Source organism: Chlorocebus sabaeus, chromosome 1 (assembly GCF_047675955.1).
Source record: "Chlorocebus sabaeus isolate Y175 chromosome 1, mChlSab1.0.hap1, whole genome shotgun sequence".
NCBI lineage: Eukaryota > Metazoa > Chordata > Mammalia > Primates > Cercopithecidae > Chlorocebus > Chlorocebus sabaeus.
Window position 1 is genome coordinate 47,531,604 of NC_132904.1, and position 25,547 is coordinate 47,557,150.

Consider the following 25,547-nt stretch of genomic DNA (forward strand, 5'->3'; position numbering starts at 1 on the left):
GAAGTTAAACAAAATTGACAAACCTTTAGCCACACTAAGAGACAAAGAGAGAAAACCCAAATAAATGAAATCAGAGATGAAAAAGGAGACATTACAACTGGTACTGCAGAAATTCAATGGATCATTAATGGCTACTATGAGCAACTATATGCCAATAAATTGGAAAATCTACAAGAAATGGACAAATTCCTAGACACATACAAAATACCAAGATTGAACTCAGAAGAAATCCAAAACCTGAACAGACCAATAACAAGTAATGAGATCAAGGCCATAATAAAAAGTCTCCCGGCAAAAAAATGCCCAGGACCCAATGGCTTCACTGCTGAATTCTACCAAACCTTTAAAGAAAAACTAATGCAAATCCTACTCAAACTATTCCAAAAACTAAAGGAGGAAGGAATACTTCCAAACTCATTTGACAAGGCTCGTACTACCCTGATACCAAAACCAGACAAAGTCACATCAAAAAAAGAAAAGTACAAGGCAATAGCTCTGGTGGATATTAATGCAAAAATACTCAACAAAATAATAGCAAACTGAGTTCAACAATACATTAAAAAGATCATACATCATGGCCAACTGGGATTTATCCCTGTGATGCAAGCATGGGTCAAAATACACAAATCAATATGATATATCATATCAACAGAATGAAGAACAAAAACCGTATGATCATTTCAATTGATGCTGAAAAAGCATTTGAAAAAAATTCAACATCCCTTCATGATAAAAACCCTCAAAAAATGGGTATAGAAGGAACATACCTTGATATAATAAAAGGCATATACGACAGACCCGCAGCTAATATCATACTGAATGGGAAAAACTGAAAGTCTTTCCTCTTAGATCTGGAACACAACAAGGATGTCCACCATCACCACTGTTATTCAATGTAATACTGGAAGTCCTAGCTAGATCAATCAGACAAGAAAAAGATATAAAGGGCATACAAACTGGAATGGAAGAAGTCAAACTATCCTTGTTTGCAGATGATATGATCTTGTATTTGGGAAAAACCTAAAGACTCCACATACAAAAAAACTATTAGAACTGATCAATTTAGTAAATTTGCAGGATACAAAATCAACATACAAAAATAAGCAGCATTTCTATATGCCAACAACAAAGCAATCTGAAAAAAGAAACTTAAAAATTAATCCCATTTACAACAGCCACAAATAAAATTAAATACATAGGAATTAACCAAAGAAGTTAAGATCTCTATAATGAAAACTATAAAACACAGATGAAAGAAACTGAAGAGGACGTCAAAAAATGGAAAGATATTCCATGTTCAAAGATTGAAATAATCTATATTGTGAAAATCTCCATACTACCCAAAGCAATCTACAAATTCAATGCAGTTCATATCAAAATGTCCAATGACATTTTTCACAGAAATAGATAAAACAATCCTAAAATTTATGTGAAACTACAAAAGACCTAGAATAACCAAAGCAAAAAGAACAAAACTGAAGGAATCACATCATCTGACTTCAAATTATCCTACAGAACTATAGTCACCAAAACACAATCGTACTGGCATAAAAACAGACATACAGGCCCAATGGAACAGAATAGAGAACCCAGAAACAAACCCACACACCTACTGTAAACTCGTTTTTGAAAAGGGTGCCAAGAACATACATTGGGGAAAATACAATCTCTTCAATAAATAGTGCTGGAAAACTGAACATTCATATGCAGAAGAATGAAACTTGATACCTATATCTTGCCTTATACAAAAATCAAATTCAAATGGATTAAAGACTTAACTCTAACACCTCAAACTATCAAACTACTACAAGAAAACATTGAGGAAACTCTTCAGAACATTGACCTGGACAAAACATTCTTGAGTAATACCCATAAGCACAGACAACCAAAGCAAAAATAGACAAATTAGATCACATCAAGTAAAAAAGCTTCTGCAGAGCAAAGCAAAAAATCAACAAAGTGAAGGGATAACCCACAGAATGAGGGAAAATATTTGCAAACTATGCATCTGATAAGGGATTAATAACTAGAATATATAAGGGGTTCAGACAACTCTATAGGAAATTATCTAATAATCTGACAAAAATGGGCAAAAGATTTGAGTAGACATATCTTAAAAGAAGACATTAAATGGCAAACAGGCATATGAAAAAGTGCTCAACATCACTGACCATCAGAGAAACACAAATCAAAACTACAATGAGATACCATCTCACCCCAGTTAAAATGGCTTTTATCCAAAAGACAGGCAATAACAAATGTTGGCAAGGATGTGGAAAAAAGGGAACCCTCATACACTGTTGGTAGGAATGTAAATTAATACAACCACTATGGAGAACAGTGTGGAAGTTCCTCAAAAAATTAAAAATAGAGTTAACATATGACCCAGCAATCTTAATGCAATCTTAATCCAAAAGAAAGGAAATTGGTATATCAAAGAGATATCTGTGTTTCCATGTTTGTTGCAGTACTGTTCACAATGGCTTAGATTTGGAAGCAAACTAAGCATCCATCAACAGATAAATGGATGAAGAAAATGTGGTACTTATATACAATGGAGTATTACTTCAGCCATAAAAAAAGAATGAGATTGTTATTTGCAACACCATGGATGGAACTGGAGGTCATTACGTTAAGTGAAATAAGCCAGGCACAGAAAGACAAATATCACATGTTCCTACTTATCTGTGGGATCTAAAAATCAAAATAATTGAACTCGTGGAGATAGAGAATAGAAGGATGGTTACCAGAGGCTGGGAAAGGTGTGGAGTTGGGAAGTGGTGGGGACAGTTAATGGGTACCAAAAACAAATAGAATGAATAAAACCCAGTGTTTCATAGTACAACAGGGGGACTATAGTCAATAATAATTTAATTGTACATTTGAAAATAACTAAGAGTATAATTGGATTGCTTGTAACACAAAGGATAAATGCTTGAGGGGATGGATACTCAATTTTCCATTATGTAATTATTACACATCGCATGCCTCTACCAAAATATCTAAGTACCCCGTAAATATATACACATACTATGTATGCACACACAATAAATTTTAATTATTAAAAAAAAAACTTATCTGAATACACCTTTTCTGTATAGATTCAATTTTTGGAAACGTGTTAATGTTTCACATACTCAAGAAAAGAAAATTAAAATCAACAAGACAGGAAAATCCTAAAACTTGAATAGAAAAACAGAAGTAAATAAATAGTACTTTTATTTTAAATGAATAAAATAACCCACGGAACACAGAGGAAAAAAATGAACTAACCCAAGTAATTTTTGATCATAGTATTTGTACAATATGCCTTCGTGTTAAAAATAACAACGACAAAATCTTTTTTTTTTTTTTTTTTTTTTTGAGACAGAGTCTTGCTCTGTCATCCAGGCTGGAGTGCTGGGGTGCAATCTCGGCTCACTGCAACCTCCGTCTCCCAGGTTCAAGTGATTCTCCTGCCTCTGCCTTCCAAGCAGCTGGGATTACAGGAAAGCGCCACCACTCCCCCTGCTAATTTTTGTATTTTTAATAGAGACAAGGTTTCACCATGTTGGCCAGGTGTCAAACTCCTTATATCAGGTGATACGCCCACCTTGGCCTCCCAAAGTGCTGAGATGTTACAGGCATGAGCTACTGCACTGGCCCCAACAACAACAAAATCTAAACAAAATTTAAAGTCTTACTTTACAGAGGCATGGATTAGTATTCTGAAACTTCTTGTACATTCTAGGATTGAGTGAATAAATGAAATATTTTTAAGGAAAAGGGAGTTAGGTTTTGCATGAAATATGGCAAAAGATAGAATGCTAAATTGAAATCAAAGTTGTTGCACATATGTTCATTGCAGCACTCTTTACAATAGCAAACACATAGAATCAACCTAAATGCCCAACCTAAATGAGTAGATAAAGAAATGTGGTACATATACACCATGGAATACTATGCAGCCATAAAAAAGAACGAGATCACGTCCCCTGTAGGAACATGGATGAACCTGGAGGCCGGTATCTTTAGCAAACTAATGCAGAAACAGAAAACCAAATACTGCCGGGCGTGGTGGCCCAAGCCTGTAATCCCAGCACTTTGGGAGGCCGAGACGGGCGGATCACAAGGTCAGGAGATCGAGATCATCCTGGCTAACTTGGTGAAACCCTGTCTCTACTAAAAAAATACAAAAAACTAGCCGGATGCGGTGGCGGGCGCCTGTAGTCCCAGCTACTCGGAAGGCTGAAGCAGGAGAATGGCGTGAACCCAGGAGGCGGAGCTTGTAGTGAGCTGAGATCCGGCCACCGCACTCCGGTCCGGGCGACAGAGCGAGACTCCGTCTCAAAAAAAAAAAAAAGAAAACCAACTACTGCATGTTCTCACTTACAAGTGGGAGCTAAATAATGATAAACACAGGGACACATAGAGAGGAACAACACACACTGGAGCCTATGGGAAGATAGAGGGCAGGAGGAGGAGGAGGATCAGGAAAAATAACTAATGGGTATGAGGGCTTAATACCTGGGTAATAAAATAATCTGTAAAACAAAACCCTATGACACGAGTTTATATATATAAACTATATAATAAACCTGCACACGTACCCCTGAACTTTAAAAATTAAAATGAAAAAAAAAGAAGTCAGAGGTGTTGGATTGCAATTGGAGATATCAGTGTAAATTCATGAGTTTTAATATATATTGATAGATATGTAGAAATATTATATAGGTGTGTATATGTGTGTATGTGTGCATGTATGTGTATACATATACACATCCATATTATATACATATTCTTTTAATTCCCCAGCTCTGTCATCTGACAAGACCTTGGAAGCAATGACACTGCAGTAGCAAAGAGCACATCCAGAGCCCAGATCTTGGTCTGCAGTATGGATCTCCACTAAAAGGAACCAGGGCTCCTCAGAAAAATGGGTCACTCTGGGTTGGGTCCGGGAAAGGATAAGGTAAGTCTTGAACATCCTGATATACTAAAAGTAAGAAAGTCTCCAAAGAATGATTTGGACATGTCAGAAGGACACAAAAGCCAGTCTGAAGAAACTCTCACTGGCCAAGTCTCGGACAATTTGAGTATGGAAACAATGATGGTAAAGATTAGAGCTTACTGAATAAAAGAAACAACGAGTCTACACCAATATAAATAGAAGGTCAAGGGGGAAGGAATAGCTTTTCATTACAGTAGAAAGCCAAGTAACAAATGTAGAAGGGATGATCAGGTTAGAAAATCTCCATTTGTCTACCATCACAGTAATAATTCTAGCTAGAATTATCAACGGACATCATAATACATTCACATATTCTCGAAGTATTTTTTTTAATTTTTTTATTTTTAGAGACAGGGTCTCACTACATTGCCCAGACTGGTATCAAACTCCTGGGCTCAAGCTGTCCTCCTGCCTCCTAAGTAGCTGGGCCTACAGATGGGCACCACCATGCTCAGCTCTGATATGTTTAAAGAGTGCACATATTTTTAATGGTGGATTTATAAATTGGTATAAGTCTTTTGAAAAGCAATTTTGCAGAAGAATTCACCCTTCTCTATCCCTCTACTTATATCAGTGTAGACTCGTGTCTTCTTGTTTTATTCAATAAGTTCTAATCCTTATCATCATTATTTCCATGTTCAAATTGTCCCAGATTTGGCCAGTGGGAGTTTCTTCAAACTGACTTTCGTGTCTTTGTGACATGTCTTTATCATTCTTTAGGGACTTCCTTGCTTTCAGTATATCAGGATGTTCAAACCTTAAAAACAGCCTTAAAAATATTCCCTGGGTCCTGGTAATACTACACTGAGAATCTACCCTATAAAACAACCCTAATCACATAAAAAGCTTTATACAAAAATGTATTTGTAGCAGCATTTTCTTTTTAAAATAGCATTAAAAAATGAAATAATCTAAATGTCTAACCCTGAAAAAATGTTTATATACCTCCATAGCTTTTAAAATAAGGCTTACACCCCGTCTCTAGTAAAAAATACAAAAAAATAGCCGGGCGAGGTGGCGAGCGTCTATAGTCCCAGCCACTCGGGAGGCTGAGGCAGGAGAATGGCGTAAACCCGGGAGGCGGAGCTTGCAGTGAGCCGAGATGGGGCCACTGCACTCCAGCCTGGGCGAGAGAGCCAGACTCCGTCTCAAAAATAAAAAAATAAAAAAATAAAAAAACTAAAATAAAATAAGGCTTACAAATATTACGTGAAAAGATTTTTGATATGATGTTGAATGAATTTTTTTTTTTTTTAAAGCTGACTTCTTTCTGGGCACAATACTCACATCTGTAATCCCAGTACTTTGGGAGGCCAAGGCGGGCAGATTACTTGAGCTCAGGAGTTCAAGACCAGCCTGGGCAACATGGCAAGATCCTGCCTCTATTAAAAATACAAAAAAAAAAAAAAAAAAGAAAGAGCCAGGCATGGTTGTGCATGCCTGTGGTCTCACCTACTCAGGAGGCTGAGGTGGGAGGATCACTTGAGCTGGGGTGGGCTGAAGGGGGTGGGGGCAGAAGTTGCAGTGAGCTGAGATCACACCACTGTACTCCAGCCTGGGTGACAGAGCGAGAACCTGTCTTTACTTTTCCTAAAATTATTTTTTAAAAAAAATTAAAAAATTTTAAAAAAGGCTGACTTCTTTCCAGGCACAGTGGTTCACACATTTTGGGGAGGCTGAGGCAGGAGGATTCCTTGAGCTCAGGAGTTCGGGACTAGCCTGGGCAATATAGTGAGACCCAGTCTGTATTTATAAAATAAAAAAACAAAAACTGACTTCTGATTCTTTCACTATGGTGGGCTAGACAAGATACTTTTTAAAATACGAAAGGTAAAATAATAATAGCAAAATGATCAAAGCTACCATTACCAGTTATGGGGATCCTCGACATGTGCCTTCTAATAGGATACACTGAGCACGTCTTCTGTGGTATTCAAGGGACTGTACAACATAATAGTCTGTCCTCTTGAAAAATCGTTTCAGATTGAAGGAGACTAGAAAGACATTACAACTGAATTCAGTGTATTACCTTGCATTTTCTTTTGTTAAAAAGGATATTGTTGGGAAAATTGACAAAATCTCACTAAGTCTAGAGATCGGAGAAGAGTACCATGTGTGTAGCATTGATAATTTTACTCTAATTATATAAGGTAAATCCTTGTTTGCAAGAAATAAACACTCAAGTATTTTAGGTTAAAGTGGCATGATGTGTAATTTACTCTCGAGCAATTCAAAACTTTATATATATGTACATATATACATATGTTTATATATATACATACATATACATACGTACATACATTACAACATAATTATATGTTATACATATACACACATAGAGATTAAAAATAGAGAGGAGGGAAAAAGAGAGAAAGATAAAGCAAACATAGTTAAATCTGGTTGAAATGTATTCAGGGATTTCCTGTCTATTCCTGCAACTCTTGTAAATCTGAAATTATGTCAAAATGTTAAGTATGTAATTATCTATTGATCTTCTAGTCTACCAGACACACTAAAGGGAATGTATATACAAATAATTTTAGCATTCTTCTTCTTCACCAAAGTCAAGAAACATTTCAAACGTTAGACAAAAGACCAATACAAAAAGAGGCTGACTTTTCTGATGTCAAACTAAAGGGGCCAACTGTCCCAATTTGCCCAAAAATGTCTGGTTTTAGCAATGAAAAGTTCCACATCTTTGGAAATTCCTTAGTCCTGGGTAAACTAGAATAACTGTTCACCCTTTCTCAAACAATTTTCTGGACAATTAAAATTTTAATTTAAATAGTAATCTTTTCAGTTTTTATGTAGAAAAAGACTATGTTCTTTCTTCCACCCATTTTGATTGGTGCCTCTCAACTATTCTTTTCAAGTTGTCTATGCATTCATTTAAACACAGTTAACTGTGTTACAAGTTGATATATTTTTCTGGAGCAATCTGCCAAGATATACTGAGAAATTTAAAAAACTGTTCATAAATCTTAAGAATAGTTCTATTCCTGGGAGTTAATCCCAGGGAAATCATTATAGATTGCCCAAAAATGTGCGGAGAAATGGATAGTCATCATAGTGTCATTACACTAAAATACTGGAATTTACCCAAAATGTCTAAATCTGGAGAAATGGATATATAAATTATGCTATAGCCATATAACTGCATGTTAGGTAGCCATTTTAAAAATCATGTTTTTGAAGAATATTTGAAAAGTTTGCGAAATATTGTTAAATTTTTAAGAAGTATTTCACCAACATACAAAGTCATTTATACAGAATGAAGCCATTTTAAAAAATATATAAATATGACCGGCCTGGTGCAGTGGCTCACGCCTGTAATCCCAGCACTTTGGGAGGCCGAGGTGGGTGAATCATGAGGTGAGGAGTTCAAGATCAGCCTGGCCAAGATGGTGAAACCCCGTCCCTACTAAAAATACAAAAATTAGCCAGGCATGGTGGCAGGCACCTGTAATCCCAGTTACTTGGGAGGCTGAGGCAAAGAATTGCTTGAACCTGGGAGGCGGAGGTTGCAGTGAGCCGAGGTAGTGCCACTGCACTCCAGCCTGGGTGACAGAGCAAGACTCTGTCTCAAAAAATAAATAAATAAATAAATATGAATATATGTATATGTGTGAATTTAAAATGAGACAATACATTGTTTATATACTGTATGCTATATGTGAATATACTATATATACGAACTGCATACTATTCCAAATTAACATAATACAATGCATAACTTGAGAATCTACCTCTGAGCAGTAAAATTATAGGTGAATTCTAATTTATTCTTTCAATGTATCTATATTTCTAATTTTCAATAATGAATCCTATTTTATACTTTGAAAAAAAGTATAATTTTTAAAAGACTTCTAATTTTATGTGATTATAAACAAGAAATAAATTGCTACAGGCTTTCCAAGAAATCAAGTTCATTATTTTATAGTGACATTCATACAAAAAACCCAAGATAGTAAGACTATACATGCAAACATAATGGGGAATAAAAGTTAAAGGTACAATAGACTGACGCAGAATTTGTTGAACATACATCTCATATAGAGTAGGTTCTATTACCTCCCAGCTATCTGGCTCCAAGAATTCTTTTTTTTCTGTGGCTTTCAAAAACTCCTCCAGAGTCACCAATCTGTCTTTGTTAGTATCAACCTGATTAAAAGAAAATGTATATATAATACAAAGTAAATCTTTCTCATATTATTTAGACACTATCAACTGTCTTGTAATAGATGCCACTACATAAACATACAGAAATTAGGACTCACCTAACATCCACAGAAACTGGAGGAAAAAAAATAACAGAGCACTCAACATTATACTGGAATTACAAAATAAATATCTTTCTCTTCTATATAATTCAAATTGGAAAATATGAGATGTCTATATACCTAATGCCCCCAAAACCACTACGTTTCAGTCAGCTGATCTGAGTGGTTAAGTGACTGGTATCATCTTCCTACTTTACCATAATATGTATAATCCCTCTTGAAGCCAAGTTCTTCAGTAAGAAAAAGAACCATTCCAGAAAGAGGACGGTTTTAGCCAAGAGTAAAGGAGGTTAAACTAAAATGCTCTCAACACTTTTTCTTAAAAAAACACAATTACCTAAATCAAAACTAAAGCTGACAACCTCTCCAAATCCTCTTGCATAGCTGTTACAGCCTGTGGCAAATTTCGTTACAAAGGTGTACTGTATAATGGTCAAAGAAATTCACTTGATAGTTGGGATGTCAGCAGTCAACAGACATCCCAATTTAGCATTTACAGCTCAAAAATTCAGATGAAAGTTACTGAAGCAAAATAGTGGGATTCAGTTACCCTGCATATGATGCCTGTACCAGAGTTTTTGGCTTAGAGGGAGGAGAGGCAGAGCAAGAACTGCAGAGAAAGGCAAATATTTAAATGAGGGTAGCCATTAGATGGACCATGGATATCTGAGCACAGACTCAGTGGAAGTAAGACCTTGTGATGATCTAAAAAGGAGTATTCCAGAAAAAAGAAATATTAAGTCCAAATGCTCTAAAATGGGAACAAGCTTGACGAGAGGTAAACATCAGAAGGCCAGTGTGGCCAGAGGAGAGAGAGTCACAGAGAGCAGGGCAAGGATGAAGTCACGAATCTTCTGGAAATAGGAGGGATTTGGGCTCATATTACAAGGGAAATTGCAAGCCATTGAAGTATTTCTATGCAAGAGAGCACATGACCTGATTTATGCTTTTAAGAGCTTACTCTGCCTACTTATGAAGAAGTGTCTGCAGTAGGGTAAGGAACAGAAGCAGAGATGCCAGTTAGGAGACTTGCTTGGACTTGATTGGTATTAAATAGTAGTGGAAGTGGGGGGAAGTGGTCAAATTCTGGATCTGTTTAAAAGATAGATCAAACAGAACTTATAGAGGAAATGTAGGATATGAGGAAAGAAGTTAAGGATGACTTAGCCTGAGCAACTAGATGAATTATGATTAATTTGTTGAAATGAAAAAGGCTGAGGAAGGAACAGATCTGGGTTTGAAGAAGATGTGAGTTAAACACAAGGAGAACTGTCAAGCAGATACAACCCTGGAACTCAGAGAAAGGAGACAGCTGAAGATAAAAATATTGAACTCACCAGCATACATGCAGATATAGAGCATATATAGAGACATGGGACTCCACACTACCACCTAAGGAGAGAATGAAGCTAGAAAGAAGAACATGGCCAAGGGATGGGCCCAGGGCAATGCAATATGTAGAACTTGGAAACAGGAAGAAGAGCCAGCAAAGAAGAGAGAGTAGGGTATGAAGAAATTGAGGAGGTGTGGTTTTCCAAAAGTAAGTGAAGAAACCATTTCAAGAAAGAGGGAGGCATCAACTGTATCAAATGTTGCCAAGGAGTCAAGTAAGATGAGACCACTGGACTTGACAAGATAGAGGTCATCCAATGGGAGGATTTTTAAATGGAATGATTGAGGGTACAGCACAGATTAAGACAAAAAGGAAAGGTGAAGAATTAACAGGAAGAGGAAGAATAGACAACTCTTTGAAGAGAAACAGAGAAATGAGGCAGTAACCAGAGGTCGTTTTTTGTTTTTGTTTTTCAGTACTGAAAAAAGGGTTTGGTTTGGTTTGGTGTGGTGTGGTGTGGTTTTGTTTGGTTTTGAGATGAAGTCTTGCTGTGTCACCCAGGCTAGAGTACAGTGGTGTGTGATCTTGGCTCACCGCAAACTCTGCCTGCTGGGTCCAAGCGATTCTCATGCTTCAGTTTCCCAAGTAGCTGGGATTATAGGTATACAGCACCACACCCGGCTAATCTTTGTATTTTTAGTAGACACGTGGTTTCACCATGTTTGCCAGGCTGGTCTTGAGCTTCTGACCTCAAGTGATCCACTTGCCATGGCCTCCCAAAGTGTTGGGATTACAGACGTGAGCTATCATGCCCAGCCCCCAAAAAAAGGTTTTATACCTGATATGCAGTAACATCTTTATCTTTTAGAATATTTTAAAGTAGTTACAAATTATTTTATTCATACTGAAGGCATCTAGTATAATAATCTGGATCAAAAATGCAAACTTCAGCCTGGACAACAGAGGAAGACCTTGTGTCTCCAAAAATTAAAAAGTTAGCTGGTAGCCTGGGCAACATGGCAAAAGACATACCATCTCTTAAAAAAAAAAAAAAATTTCGGCTTGGTGTGGGGGCTCATGCCTGTAATCCCAGCCAGCACTTTGGGAGGGCAAGGTGGGTGGATCACTTGAGGTCAGGAGTTCAAGATCAGCCTGGCAAACATGGTGAAACCCCATCTCTACTAAAAATACAAAAATCAGCCAGGTGTGGTAGTGCATGCCTGCAATCCCAGCTACTCAGGAGGCTGAGGCAAGAGAATCACTTGAACCCGGGAGGCGGAGATTGCAGTGAGCCAAGATCGCACCACTGCACTCCAGCCTAGGTGAAAGAGTGAGACTGTGTCTCAAAAACAAACTAAAAAAAGGCTGGTGGCTCACACCTGTAATCCCATCTATAATCCCAGCACTTTGGGAGGCCAAGGTGGATGGATCACCTGAGGTCAGGAGTTCAAGACCAGCCTGGCCAACATGGGGAAACCCTGTCTCTACTAAAAATAAAAAATAAAAAAACAGGTGTGGTGGTGGGTGCCTGTAATCCCTGCTACTCAGGAAGCTGAGGCAGGAGAATCACTTGAATCTGGGAGGTGGAGGTTGCAGTGAGCCGAGATCATGCCACTGCACTCCAATGTGGGTGACAGAGTGAGACTCCATCTCAAAAAAAAAAAAAAAAAAAATTAGCTGGGCATGGTGGCTCCAGCTGGTGGTCCCTCCTCAGTCTCAGGAGGCTGAGACAGTAGGATTGCTTCAGCCCAGGAAGTTGAGGCTGCAGTGAGCCATGATTGCACCACTGCACTCCAGCCTGGGCAACAGAGCAAGACTCTGTCTCAAAAAACAAAAACAAAAACAAAAACAAAAAACCGCAAACTCCATTTAAATATAAATTCTGTATATTTTCCATCTTAAAGTAAGATTTATTGCAAGAATTAAATAATATATAGAAATAATATATTACCTTAAACTTTTAAAACATACCTCATTCATTACATGTTCCCTCATTCTAAGCCTTTCTTCTTCCATTTCTACCATATCATCCTCTTCATTTTTAGGGTCATATACTTTCTCCAACTAAAAAGAAAAATTTTAAATGAACATGAAAGGAAAGAAAGTAACAAGAAAAAAAAGAAAGAGAACAAGAACATTGAATACTTAATAAACTCATTTACCTCTTTAGTAAATAGGGCTTCTAATTCTTGCTCATCCAGGAATCCATCACTATTAACATCTGAAGTTTAAAAGTTACAAATGCAAAAATAGATTTTAATACCTTAGAAAATAATTAAAATACAATGATTTATAAAAGGTTTACAAAAGTAGTACTGATGTGAAGTATCAATAGAATGCAGAAAAGCATTTCCTCTTTTTCATGAAGCTTTAGATCAGCTCAACTGATAAATATGCTATATTTATTTGTAACTCATAATCATTCATGAGGAAAGCATATCTTGACCATTTTTTCCAAAAATATAAAGTAAAGCAATATTCTATGAGAGTAGAAGTAAAAGGTAATATTATAGTATAAAGCCTATCAGATATAACCTAGCTAGTCACAGTATACAGTTTTCAGTTTACAGAGAACTTTGCAATAATTCATATGACTCAACAGTAAAAGCCAGTATAAAGACACAGGTACTGATCTAAAATTTTATACTGCAGGTGAGCAACAAAGACTATCATATTACCCTAGAAAAACTCTAACCATTTACTCTCACTAGATAACTCAATAGCAGACCTTGGCAGAAATCAATTAAGAGGAAAGCAAATATTTTTTCAAACAGCAGATATAAATATTAATATTTGTATCAAATTGTTACCATGTAATTTGAAAAATGTCTTGGGGTCAAAGTCATTAGGATCCAATCCATCAGTCTCTTCCCATACCTCTTTTAGTTGATCTTTGCTTCCCTGTGAACCAATTTAAAAAAAAATTGCTCAAAACAAAATATAATCTATCTGTATAGACTCAAAATATAAATTTGAGGAACTTTGCGTAAGAATCAAGATTTCAGTACTAATAACACGATAAAATTCCGCTGATACAAAGAAGTATCTTTATCTAAAAATGGTTTCATAAAGTCACAATCCTTACTGGATGATTAACTTTAGGGTGATTTTCATGCTTTTTCTTCATTTCTTCAAATTTAGACTCTTCTTCTTTTCTCTTTTCTTCATTCAATGTTTTTAAATATTCTCTCCTTTCATGTTCCTTCATCATTTCATATTTTTTAAATTCTTCATGTCGAGTCTTGTCATAGTGTTCCAGATCACTTGTTGCCTGAAATACAAGCATTTAAGTTAAATAAAAACATGCATTTGAAAAATGTAAATAAAGCCATTCTTGAATATAGCATACTCTTGAACAGAAGTGGTACAGGAAAGCAAAAACATACTGGACTCCTCTTTTTTAATTCTACCATTTCATTTTAGTCAAGTTCTTTTATTTATTTATTTTTTATTTTTATTTTTTGAGACAGAGTTTTACCCGTCACCCAGGCTGAAGTGCAGTGGCATGATTTCAGCTCACTGCCACCTCTGCCTCCTGGTTCAAGTGATTATCCCACCTCAGCCTCCTGAGGCCTCGAGTAGCTGGGATTACAGGCACTTGCCACCACCCCCGGCTAATTTTTGTATTTTAAGTAGAGACAGGGTTTCACCATGTTGGCCAGGCTGGTCTTGAACTGCTGACCTTGGGTGATCCGCTCGCCTCGGCCTCCCAAAGTGCTGGGATTACAGGCGTGAGCCACCACGCCTGGCAATTTTCGTTATTATTATTACCAGAGATGTAGGTATTCAAATAAACTAAAAGTTCAAAGCTAGCCCCAACTTTAAGAAACTCCTCATAAGGAAGTAGTATATAAGTTGATTTCAAAAAAAAAAAAAGAAGAAAGGAACTATATCAAATCTAGACAGTATAGAAAACTAAAATAGCTTCTAACCATTGAACTAATCTAATACTTGCCAGGTTAGAACTAATTCCATTCACACATAATGTGAGAGGTCCACAAACTCGTATCTAAAATCTCTGAGGCCAAATGTGCTTCAGAATTTTCTACCTTAAAGAAAGGGAATATGGCATATATGCCATATTATGGAATATCCCTGTAGCATCTGTAATCAAACAGACTAGTATTTCTTAAGCAAAATCTATAAATACTCACACTAAGTAGGTTAAATAAAAACTGTAAATAGTATTACTGTAGTTGGTTTATTCAGGTCAGGTTTCAGTTTTTACAGCTTTTGGATTTAAGTATTGTGGATAAGGGATTTTAGACCTGTATGTACATATTAATATCTGTATTAATAAGGGTTAAGCTACCTTCCTTTAAAGATCTTCGACAGAATATATAAAAGTTATATTTCCATTTCATTGGGTTTACTTGTCAAATTACAAAATCTCAAAGGCACAATAAAGACAAAACTTTTTGGAATTATTCTCACCGCTTTGATTAGCATATCTAAATCTGTGGATTCAAACTTGTCAGGATTCAGGTGGTTTAGGTGATCAAATTGTTTTAGAAGAGCTTGGTGGTCCATGCCTATATCTGAAAGAAAATGAGAAAACTGTAAATGATCAATTTCTAGAAGCTAGAAAAATTATAATAATTATACATAAGAAAAAGATTTCATATTTATTCCTATAGGATTTTATGAGGAAATACAAAGTTTTAGAATAAAGGCTTATATTTACTTTATGAATATTGCATATGTTATTCTAGTCAAAGGCAGTGTCCTTGAACCTAGAGTGGAATACAATTTAATATGTGTATTTTTAAAAATTCTCTCTCCTTATTTCTTTTTGTTTTAATTTTTTTTGAGACATGGTCCTGCTCTGTCACCCAAGCTGGAGGGCAATGGTGCAATCATGGATCACTGCATCCTTGACCTCCTGGGCTCAAGCAATCCTCCCACCTCAGCTTCCCAAGTAGCTAGGACAACAGGTGTGCACCACTATGCCTGGCTAATTTCTTGTTTTTAATTTTTGGTAGAGACAGGGTCTCACTGTATTTCCCAGGCTGGTCTTGAATTTCTGGCCTCAAGTGATCCTCCCACCTCAGCCTCTCAAAATCCTGGGATTACCATGCCTGGCCTTATGCATATTTTATTTATTTATTTATTTGTTTGTTTGTTTGTTTGTTTATGATGGAGTCTTGCTCTGTCGCCCAGGCTAGAGTGCAGTGGCACAATCTCTGCTCACTGCAAGCTCCGCCTCCCGGGTTCATGCCATTCTCCTGCCTCAGCCTCCTGAGCAGCTGGGACTACAGGCACCCGCCACCACACCCGGCTAATTTTTTGTATTTTTAGTAGAGACAGGGTTTCACCATGTTAGCCAGGATGGTCTCGATCTCCTGACTACGTGATCCGCCCGCCTCGGCCTCCCAAAGTGCTAGGATTACAGGCGTGAGCCACCGCGCCCGGCCTTGCATATTTTAATGTTATATCTAAAACGACTACTTGACTATCAGCATAGTTAATAACAAACCCTTTTTAATTATCTTAAAACTACTAAATATCTTGCTTTTAATTAGATAAACTCTAATACAGTGTACTTATCAAAGTTTTAAGTAGAATTTCTAAAAATAATTGCTCTAAAGCTTACATGAAAGAATTCCTTGTATATTGCTCCAATGGATCCCTTATGAAACAATAAAAATCTAATTTAGGTAAATTCCTTTTAATTATGACTTATTTTTAAGGAAATATCAATTTTTTTAACTTTTAAAAAACAAGTTACAATTTACTACAGTGAAATGGGTGAAGTGATGCTGGATTGTTTCAGTTGTATTACATAGTGGACACATGTAATGGATACACAGTGGATATACACACAAGACAGCTCACCAGAAACAACACAATATGAGCCCTTATAGAATTGAGCAAAATGGGTACATTGTCGAAGCTGGAAATCAGCTCTCACTTAGGAAGAAGGAATATACAAATATGGAATGGTGAAAGGCAAGAAAGAAATTGGTAGATATGATAGCATTATCTGTGTGAACTCAGCATTTCTAAAATATGTACATTTAACATGTATATGCACATGTTTCACATGTATATGAATATGGATGTGTGTATATATGTGTATATATGTATAGACATGCATGTTTCCTAGCTCTGTGCAATTAAGGTGCCAAGAAAATACACTCCAGTAGCAAGGAGCGTACCTAGTGCCAGCTCTTGATCTAAAATATAGTTGCCTATTCAGAAAAACCAGTGCTCCTCAGAGGAATGGCTCATTCCACAGCTGGGGCAGGGTAGGTACAAGTTGATCCTGGAACATGTTGTTATGCCAGAAAGTGAAGAACTGCTAAATCTGGTTCAACCAAGTTTTCACTGAATTCTAAGTATGGCACTGTACTAGCAGTTCTACTTATGAAGAAAATACTTGTTTTTTTAAGACTTAGCCCTAAAAAAAATGACCAGACAGTGAAATATATAAAAAGACCCTTAACCTCCCTCAAAATAAGATAAATATATATTAAAACTGCACTGTTATACTATCTAACAGAATGGAAAACTCCTAAAGTTTGATGACACATGCCATTAGTAAAGTTGTGAGGAATTATTGCTGGTGGATATATGTATTGATACAACCTCTATGGCGGCAAATGTGGCAATATCTGTCAAAATTACAAATATATATAATTTGATTTGGCAATTCCACTGTGGGGAAATTATCCTACAGATAATCTTATATGGATACACAGTGACATATATACAAGATAGTTCACTAGAAATAACCTAAATGTCAATTGACAGGGGCCTGGCTAAATAAATTATAGTATATCCATATAATGGAGTTCTATGCAGCTGTTAAAAAAAAAAAAAAAAAGAGAGAGAGGTGGTCTCTGTGTACTAATACAGAAAGATATTCAAAATATATTGTTAAAAGAAAAACAATGTACAAAAATGTGTATTTCCTTTTGCATAAAAAGAGAGGGACAATAAAAAAATTTTATTTGTATTTGCTTATATACAAATAAAGAAACTCAAGAGTCAGGCACAGTGGCTCATGCCTATAATCCCAGCACTTTGGGAGGCTGAGGCAGGAGGATCACTTGAGACCAGGAACAGGAGTTCAAGACCAGCCTGGACAACACAGCAAAACCTCATCTCAATGTAACTTAAAAATAAATAAATAGATAAACCCAAGAAGGATGGTGCTAGGGGACATTGGGAACTGACAGAATACAAAAGTATCAGGTAGATTTTTGCTCTATATTTTCTACATTTGAACCACGTGAATGGCCAAGCATGGTAGCTCATGCCTGTAAACCCAGCACTTTCAGAGCCTGAGGCAGGTGGATTGCTTGAGCCCAGGAGTTCAAGACCAGCCTGGGCAAAACAGCCAGACTCCATCTCAACGAAAAGAAAAAAAAAAAAAAAACTGCCTACTTTAAAAATTACCCCCTCCCTAAAATTAAGACTATGTAAGCCCTTCCTCAAAGTATCAGATATTTCAATTCATACTGAACCAATGAGAAAATATTCCTTAGTTTCTAAGTTACATCAGACTGTTTTCTTTCTTTTTTTTTTGGAGACAGAGTCTCACTCTGTCACCCAGGTTGGGGCACAGTGGCATGATCTCGGCTCACTGCAACCTCCGCCTCCTGGGTTCACGCAATTTGCCTTCCTCAGCCTCCCAAGTAGCTGGGACTACAGGCACATGCCACCACACCTGGCTATTTTTTGTATTTCTAGTAGAGATAGGGTTTCGCCACATTGACCAGGCTGGTCTCAAACTCCAGACCTCAGGTGATCCACCCACCTCGGCCTCCTAAAGTGCTGAGATTACAGGAATGAGACACCATGCCCAGCCTAGACTGTTTTCTTTATGCAATGAAATTCAGTACCCATCTTGGAATGAAGAGGATACTGTTAAGACTGAGGGGATGGAAGTTGTCCCGGGGATAGAAATCTCCACACATCTTAGGCCTGGCTTCAAGTATGGAATTACTGTGCATGCCTAAGTACCCCAAGTAGCATGGCATGATTCAATTTACTTCTCACTGATATCCTTAGTTTCAGGATGATGAGTATTTGGCATTTGTTTTCTAAGATTATACGTTTAAAATGTAGATTACTACACTCTTTCCCAGAGCCAGAATCTCTGGAGGTGAGATCTAGCAATCTATATTTCTAAAAAGATTTCTAGGAGATTCTCATGCATGCAATCTGAAGTTTTAGAACTACTATTCCAAGAGTTAAACGTTCAGATGTTTATTAATGACAACAAACCACCCAGATAACCAACCTATGGGAGGATATCACAAGGATGTATGAACCAGCTTGAAAGATCTCCCACTGGCTAAATCTACTCCTTGATTTTGACTCATAATTAGAAAGTTCATTCCAAGGTAATACAGGAAATTCACCTATGCTGTCACATAGTACTTTTGTGATTTTATTTTCTACATTTAAATCTTTAATTCATTTACAATTATTCTGATAAAGCATTATAAGAGATATGGCTTTAACTATACCTTTGTCCAAATGGCTAGCAAGTTATACCAAGACTACTTAGTTAAAAATTTGTTGGGTGTGGTGGCTTACACCTATAATTCCTGCACTTTAGGAGGCCAAGGCAGGAGGATCATTTGAGGCCAGGAGTTCCCTCAAACCAGCCTGGAGAACACAGTGAGACCTTGTCTCTACAAAAAAATTAATTAATTAATAAAAAATAAATTAGCCAGGCATGGTGGCACACTCCTGTAGTCATAGCTACTCAGGAGGCTGAAGTGTGAGAATCTCTTGAGCCCAGGAGTTTGAGGGTGCAATGAGCTATGATTGCACCACTGTACTCCAACCTGGGCAACAGTGAGACCTGTCTAAAAAAAATAAATTAATAATAATAAAAATAAAAACCTATCTTTATCCCACTAATAAGATATCACCTTTATATTAAACTAAATTATATTGTGTATTTAATTCTACTTCTGCAATGTCTATTATGTTTCACTGATCATTCTACTTTTCTGCCTAAGCCATACAGTTTTAATGACTGAGGCTTAGTGACATAATTTAATATTTAATATTAAAGATTTAACAGATATTAAAGATTCGATTTCTAATATCTAGTCCTTCACTGTTCTTTTTCAGAGGTATCTAAGTTTTCTTACTTGTGTCCTTTTTCTTTTTTCTTTTTTTTTTTTTTTGAGACAGAGTCTCACTCTGTCACCCAGGCTGGAGTGCAATAGCGTGATCTTGGTTCACTGCAACCTCTGCTTCCCAGGTTCAAGTGATTCTCCTGCCTCAGCCTCCTGAGTAGCTGGGATTATAGGCATGTGCTACCACGCCCAGCTAATTTTTGTATTTTTAGTAGAGACAGGGTTTCGCCATGTTGGCCAGACTGGTCTTGAACTCCTGACATCAGATGATCCGCCCACCTTGGCTTCCCAAAGTGCTGGGATTACAGGCGTGAGCCACCATGCCTGGCCTACTCATGTCCTTTTTCACATGCACTTTAAAAAACTCACTTGGCTAGTGCCAGAAAAATAATGTATATATTTTTAGTTGGATTGTGTTTAAATTATACATTAATCTAGAGAAAATTGACATGTTTATAACATTGAGTCTTTGCCTCAAAAAGTAATTGTGTCCTCCCACTTGTTCAAGTCTACTTTTGCATTCTTCATGAGTATTTTAAAGTTTTTGTCTGTCAGTTTTGCACATTTCTGAATAGGTTTATTCTGGACATTTTATCTCTGTTGCTATTGTAAATGGAGTCCTCTTCTTCCATTCTATGTTCTAACTGGCTGTTATGTACATATGGAAAATATTGATTTCTACGGATTAAGTTTACTATTATTTTCCTATTGAGGGGCTCAATTTTCCTATTGTTTATAGTGAATGTTTCCATTAATTATTTTCAGTGTTCCACATATATATAAACATCATATCATCTGTGAAAAAAGATGGTTTTATCACCTCCTTTCCAATTACTTTACCTCCAGATTCTTTTTATTTGTATAAATGTTTTGGCTAGGTCAGCCATGGTGGCTAACGCCTGTAATCCCAGCATTTTGGGAGGCCGAGGCGGGTGGATCACCTGAGGTCAGGAGTTTGAGACCAGCCTGACCAACATGGTGAAACACTGCCTCTACTAAAAATAAAAAATTAGCCGGGAGTGGTGGCAGGTGACTGTAATCCCAACTACTCAGGAGGCTGAGGCAGGAGAATCCCTTGAACCCAGGAGGCGGAAGTTGCAGTGAGCTGAGACTATGCCACTGCATGCTCCAGCCTGGGTGACTGAGACTCCGTCTTAAAAAAAAATAAAAAATACAATAAAAATTTAAAAATTAAAAAAAATATTTTGGCTTGTACCTCCAAAGCAATGTTATTTAGTGGTGGTTACAGTGGACAACACTGTCTTGTTTCTAATTTCAGTCAGGATACATACTTGTGCTTCCCCACTAAGTATGATGTAACTAAGTTAGATATAGCTGATTGTGTTACAGAAGTTATCTATTAATTAGTATTTTATTACTTTAAATTATGAATTGGTGTTCAATTTTGTCAAATGGATTTTCTGCATCCATGGAGACAGCCATATGACTTATAATTTTTTTTTCTTTTTTTTTGAGACAGTCTTGCTCTGTCACCCAGGCTGGAGTATAGTGACGTGATCTCAGTTCACTACAACCTCTGCCTCCTGGGCTGAAGAGATTCTCCTGCCTCAGCCTCCTGAGTAGCTGGGATTACAGGCACGTGCCACCACACCCAGTTGATTTTTGTATATTTAGTAGAGATGAGGTTTCACCATGTTGGCCAGGCTGGTCTCGATCTCCTGATCTCAGGTGATCCACCCGCCTCGGCCTCCCAAAGTGCTGGGATCATAGGCGTCAGCCATCATGCCCAGCAAGATAACTTTAAGATATCCTTGCATTTTGGAAATTCTATTTCATAGGTATTTAATCTTCTCATAGTCTAAAAGAATAAGAATTCTAATATTTGTTCCAATTTATCATTTGTCCTTTGACTTTATGACTTTTTTTGATACATCAAAATTTTAAAGATTTTTTTCTCCTTAGGACTATTTATATGATGATTTATAATATTAGATTTCCTAATATTAAGTCAATCTTGTATTCCTGAAATAAATCCAACTGTTATGAGATAGTATTCTTTAGATACATAATAATTTTGATTTTGGCATCAATATATAGCAAGAATGTGGAAGCTTTCCGTCTTTTTATATGCTCTGGAATAGATTAAATAGAATTGACAACCTGCTCTTTAATAGTTTGACAGAATCATTAAAGAGTAGACAGATAGTTTCCTTAATGAAACTATCTTATTCTGAGAGCCAGACATGGTGGCTTGCATATGTAATCCCAGTAACTCAGGATTACTTGAGGCCGGAAGTTTGAGACCAGCCTGGGCAACACAGCGAGACCGTATCTCTAAAAAATGTAATTAAAAAAACAATTAGCAGGGCATGGTGGTGCAGGCCTGTACTCCTAGCTACTTGGGAGGCTGAGGTGGGAGGACTACCTGAGCCCTAGGAGTTCAAGGCTGCAGTGAGCTATGATCATGCCCCTGCACTCCAGCCTGGGTGACAGAGGAAGATCTCATCTCCTAAAAGATTTTATTTAAAAAAAGAAAGAAAAGAAATGGTCTGGATCCTGTGTTTTTTTCTGGGGCTAGATCTCTGAAAAATTTTCTATTCCATGTATGAAAATTCTTCTAATTAGATTTTCTTTCTCTGCTTTCTTTTGGTTTCCTTTGATATTATTTTTCCTCCTTTAAACCAGTTGTTTAATTCATTACTTTTCATTCTTCCTTTTCATTGCTATAATTATGGCTGATTACATTGATTTTTGAATGATATAAAATGTATTATCTATTCAAAACATTATTAAATTCTAAAAATTAAGAGAAGCCAAATCAATACTAACAAAATTTTGACTAGAAGAACATAGATGGCACGTACTAATATAAACTGACCTCAACAACCAAAATTTTCTAGCCAGGCCTGCTGGCTCATGCCTGTAATCCCAGCTCTTTGGTCAAGGTAGGAAGATCGCTTGAGCCCAGGAGTTCAAGACCAGCTCGGGCAACATAGCGAGACCCTGTCTCTCTAACTAACAAAAAAATTTAGCCAGGCATGGTGGCACACATCTGTGGTCTCAGCTACTCAGGAGGTTGAGATAGGAGCATCACTTGAGCCCAGGTGGTCAAGGCTGTAGTGAACTGTGATTGTGCCACTGTACTCCAGCCTGAGCAACAGGGCAAAATGCTGTTTCAAAAGGAAAAAAGAAAAATATATATATTCCTACCTTTTGTTTAGCACTTACCTTGACGGGAATCCAACTTAGCTTTAATTAACATTCTTAACCTTCCTACTTCTTGCCTTTTCAGTTCATCAAGTTTTGTCCTCACATGGTGACTTACTAAATCCAGTTCTTTGCTTAGCCTCCCACTCTGTTAACAAAATTAATAAATTAGTTTTATCTATTACATTTCATTTTTAGACAAATGCAACAGCTTAAAAACAGGGTTAAAATACATTAGTGATAAATACTTTTGACGAATTTAGATACATTTAGTAGTATAAAAAGAATTTCTTTCAAAAGATATTAGCTTTAGGGCTGGGCATGGTGGCTTACACCTGTAATCCCAGCACTTTGGCAGGCTGAGGTGGGCGATCACCTGAGGTCAGGAGTTCGAGACCAGCCTAGCCAACCTGGCGAAATACCGTCTCTACCAAAAACACAAAAATTAGCTGGGCATGATGGCGCACGCCTGTCAATCTCAGCTACTTAGGAGGCTGGGACAGAAGATTCACTTGAACCCAGGAGGCAGAGGTTGCAGTGAGCCAAGATTGCGCCACTGCACTCCAGTCTGGGTAACAAGAGCGAGACTCTGTCTCAAAGAAAAAAAAAAAGGCTACATGCGGTGGCTCATGCCTGTAATCCCAGCACTTTGGGAGGCCAAGGCAGGCAGATCACCTGAGGTCAGGAGTTTGAGACCAGCCTGGCCAACATGGTAAAACCCCGTCTTTACTAAAAATACAAAAATTAGCTGGGTGTGATGACCCATGCCTATAATCCCAGCTACTCGGGAGGCTGAAGCAGGAGAATCGCTTGAACCCAGGAGGCGGAGGTTACAGTGAGCCAAGATCATGCCATTGCGCTCCAGCCTGGACAACGAGAGTGAAACTCCATCTCAAAAAAAAAAAGATTAGCTTTAACTCTAAAACCCAGATGTCCGAAAAACCATGTAATTTAGAAAAGCATCATTAAAGCACAAAGCAGAAACTCAAAAGGTTAAATTGTAAAATGGTGTAGCCACTTCAAAAAACAGTTTGGCAGTTCCTCAAAAAGTTAAACATAGAGTTACCATGACCCAACAATTCCATTCCTAGATATATAACTAAAAGAACAGAAAACATGTTGATACAATAACTTAAACATAATATTCATAGCTGCATATTCATACTAGTCCAAAAAAGCAGAAACCTAAATGTCAATATCAATAATGAATGGATAAACAAAATACAGTATACCAATACAATGGTATGTTGTTTGGCCATAAAAAAGTATAAAATCCTGACACATGCTACAACATGAATGAACCTGTAAAACATTATGCTAAGTGAGAGAAACCAGACACAACAAACCATTTATTCTATGAGTCCATGTATACACAATGTCCGGAACAGGCAAATCCACAGAGATGAATAGTAGATTTATTGTGGTGGGGGAAAGGGGCGCAATTAGGAGTTACAGCTTAATGGGCACACAATTTATTTTGGGGACAATGAAAATATTCTAAAATTAGATAGTGGTGATGATTGCATGACTCTGCGGGTATATTAAAAAACTACTGAAATGGCAGGGTGCGGTAGCTCCCACCTGTTATCCCAGCACTTTGGGAGGCTGAGGTAGATGGATCGTTAAAGCGCTGGAGTTTGAGACCAGCCTGGCCAACATGGTGAAAACCCATTTCTACTAAAAATACAAAAATTAGCCAGGTGTGGTGGCACATGCCTGTAGTCCCAGCTACTCAGGAGGCTGAGACAGGAGAATCGTTTCAGCCGGGGAGGAGGAGGTTGTAGTGAGCTGAGATCATGCCACTGCACTCCAGTCTGGGTGACAGAGCAAGAGTCCATCTCAGAACAAAACAAAACAAAACAAAAAAAAACAGACAAAAAGACACTGAATTTTATGCTTTAAAAAGATAAATTTTATGGTATATGAATTACATGTCAACAAAGTATTTATTTATTTATTTATTTTATTTTATTTTATTTTATGAGATGGGGTCCAGTCTGTCACCCAGGCTGGAGTGCAGTAGCATGATCATGGCTCACTGCAGCCTCAACCTCCCAGGCTCAAGCAGTCCTCCCACCTCAATCTCCCGAGTAGCTAGGATTACAGATGCATGCCACCATGCCTGATTAATTTTTGTATTTTTTGTAGAGACAGGGTTTTGCCATGTTGCCCAGGCTGGTCTCGAACTTCTGAGCTCAAGCAATCCACCTACCTCAGCCTCCCAGAGTGCTGGGATTCCCGGGAGCCACTGCACCCGGCTTCTTATTTTTTAAAAAAGTTAAGTTGGTCAGCACCATTAGGGCTAAAAAGAACATTTAAATTAAAAGTCAGTTGGCCTCTATAAGCATTAGTCATTCCATGTATAAAAGTTTTTCAAAATTTATCTTTTTTAGGCCCCCTTTGATTACTTTCTTCATAGATGAGTGATTAGTAGGAAAACTAGAATATACTGTTACAGAATCAAAAAGAGCAGTATATTTCAAGGAGAGAATAGTCACTATTATTAGATAAAACAATGGTTGTCAAAATGTAGTCCCCAACTGGAGCAGCATCACCAGGGAACTTCAGAAATGCAGGCCGTAGAGTTACTGAATTGGATACCCTGGAGGTAGGAACCAGAAATATGTTTTAACAAACCCTGAAATCTAAAAACTATTGAGATAAATAAAGGAGTC

The 25,547-nt window shown here is 37.3% G+C and overlaps 1 protein-coding gene across 11 annotated transcripts in view; it reads right to left on the minus strand.

The window, feature by feature from the left end:
• NUCB2 (nucleobindin 2) overlaps nt 1-25,547 on the minus strand; it is a 55,929-nt gene that overhangs the window by 7,486 nt on the left and 22,896 nt on the right. For 8 of the 11 annotated variants that reach the window (XM_037999639.2, XM_073018012.1, XM_008005512.3 and 5 more), the window contains 7 exons: nt 22,894-23,020; nt 15,038-15,141; nt 13,689-13,874; nt 13,414-13,504; nt 12,766-12,824; nt 12,575-12,667; nt 9,062-9,151 (listed from right to left, as the gene is read on the minus strand). In XM_037999639.2, coding sequence (XP_037855567.2) covers nt 9,062-9,151; nt 12,575-12,667; nt 12,766-12,824; nt 13,414-13,504; nt 13,689-13,874; nt 15,038-15,141; nt 22,894-23,020 — 750 coding nt within the window. The remainder of the gene's footprint in view (nt 1-9,061; nt 9,152-12,574; nt 12,668-12,765; nt 12,825-13,413; nt 13,505-13,688; nt 13,875-15,037; nt 15,142-22,893; nt 23,021-25,547) is intronic. The other 3 variants (XM_008005529.3, XM_037999641.2, XM_037999642.2) reach the window with 1 other exon arrangement.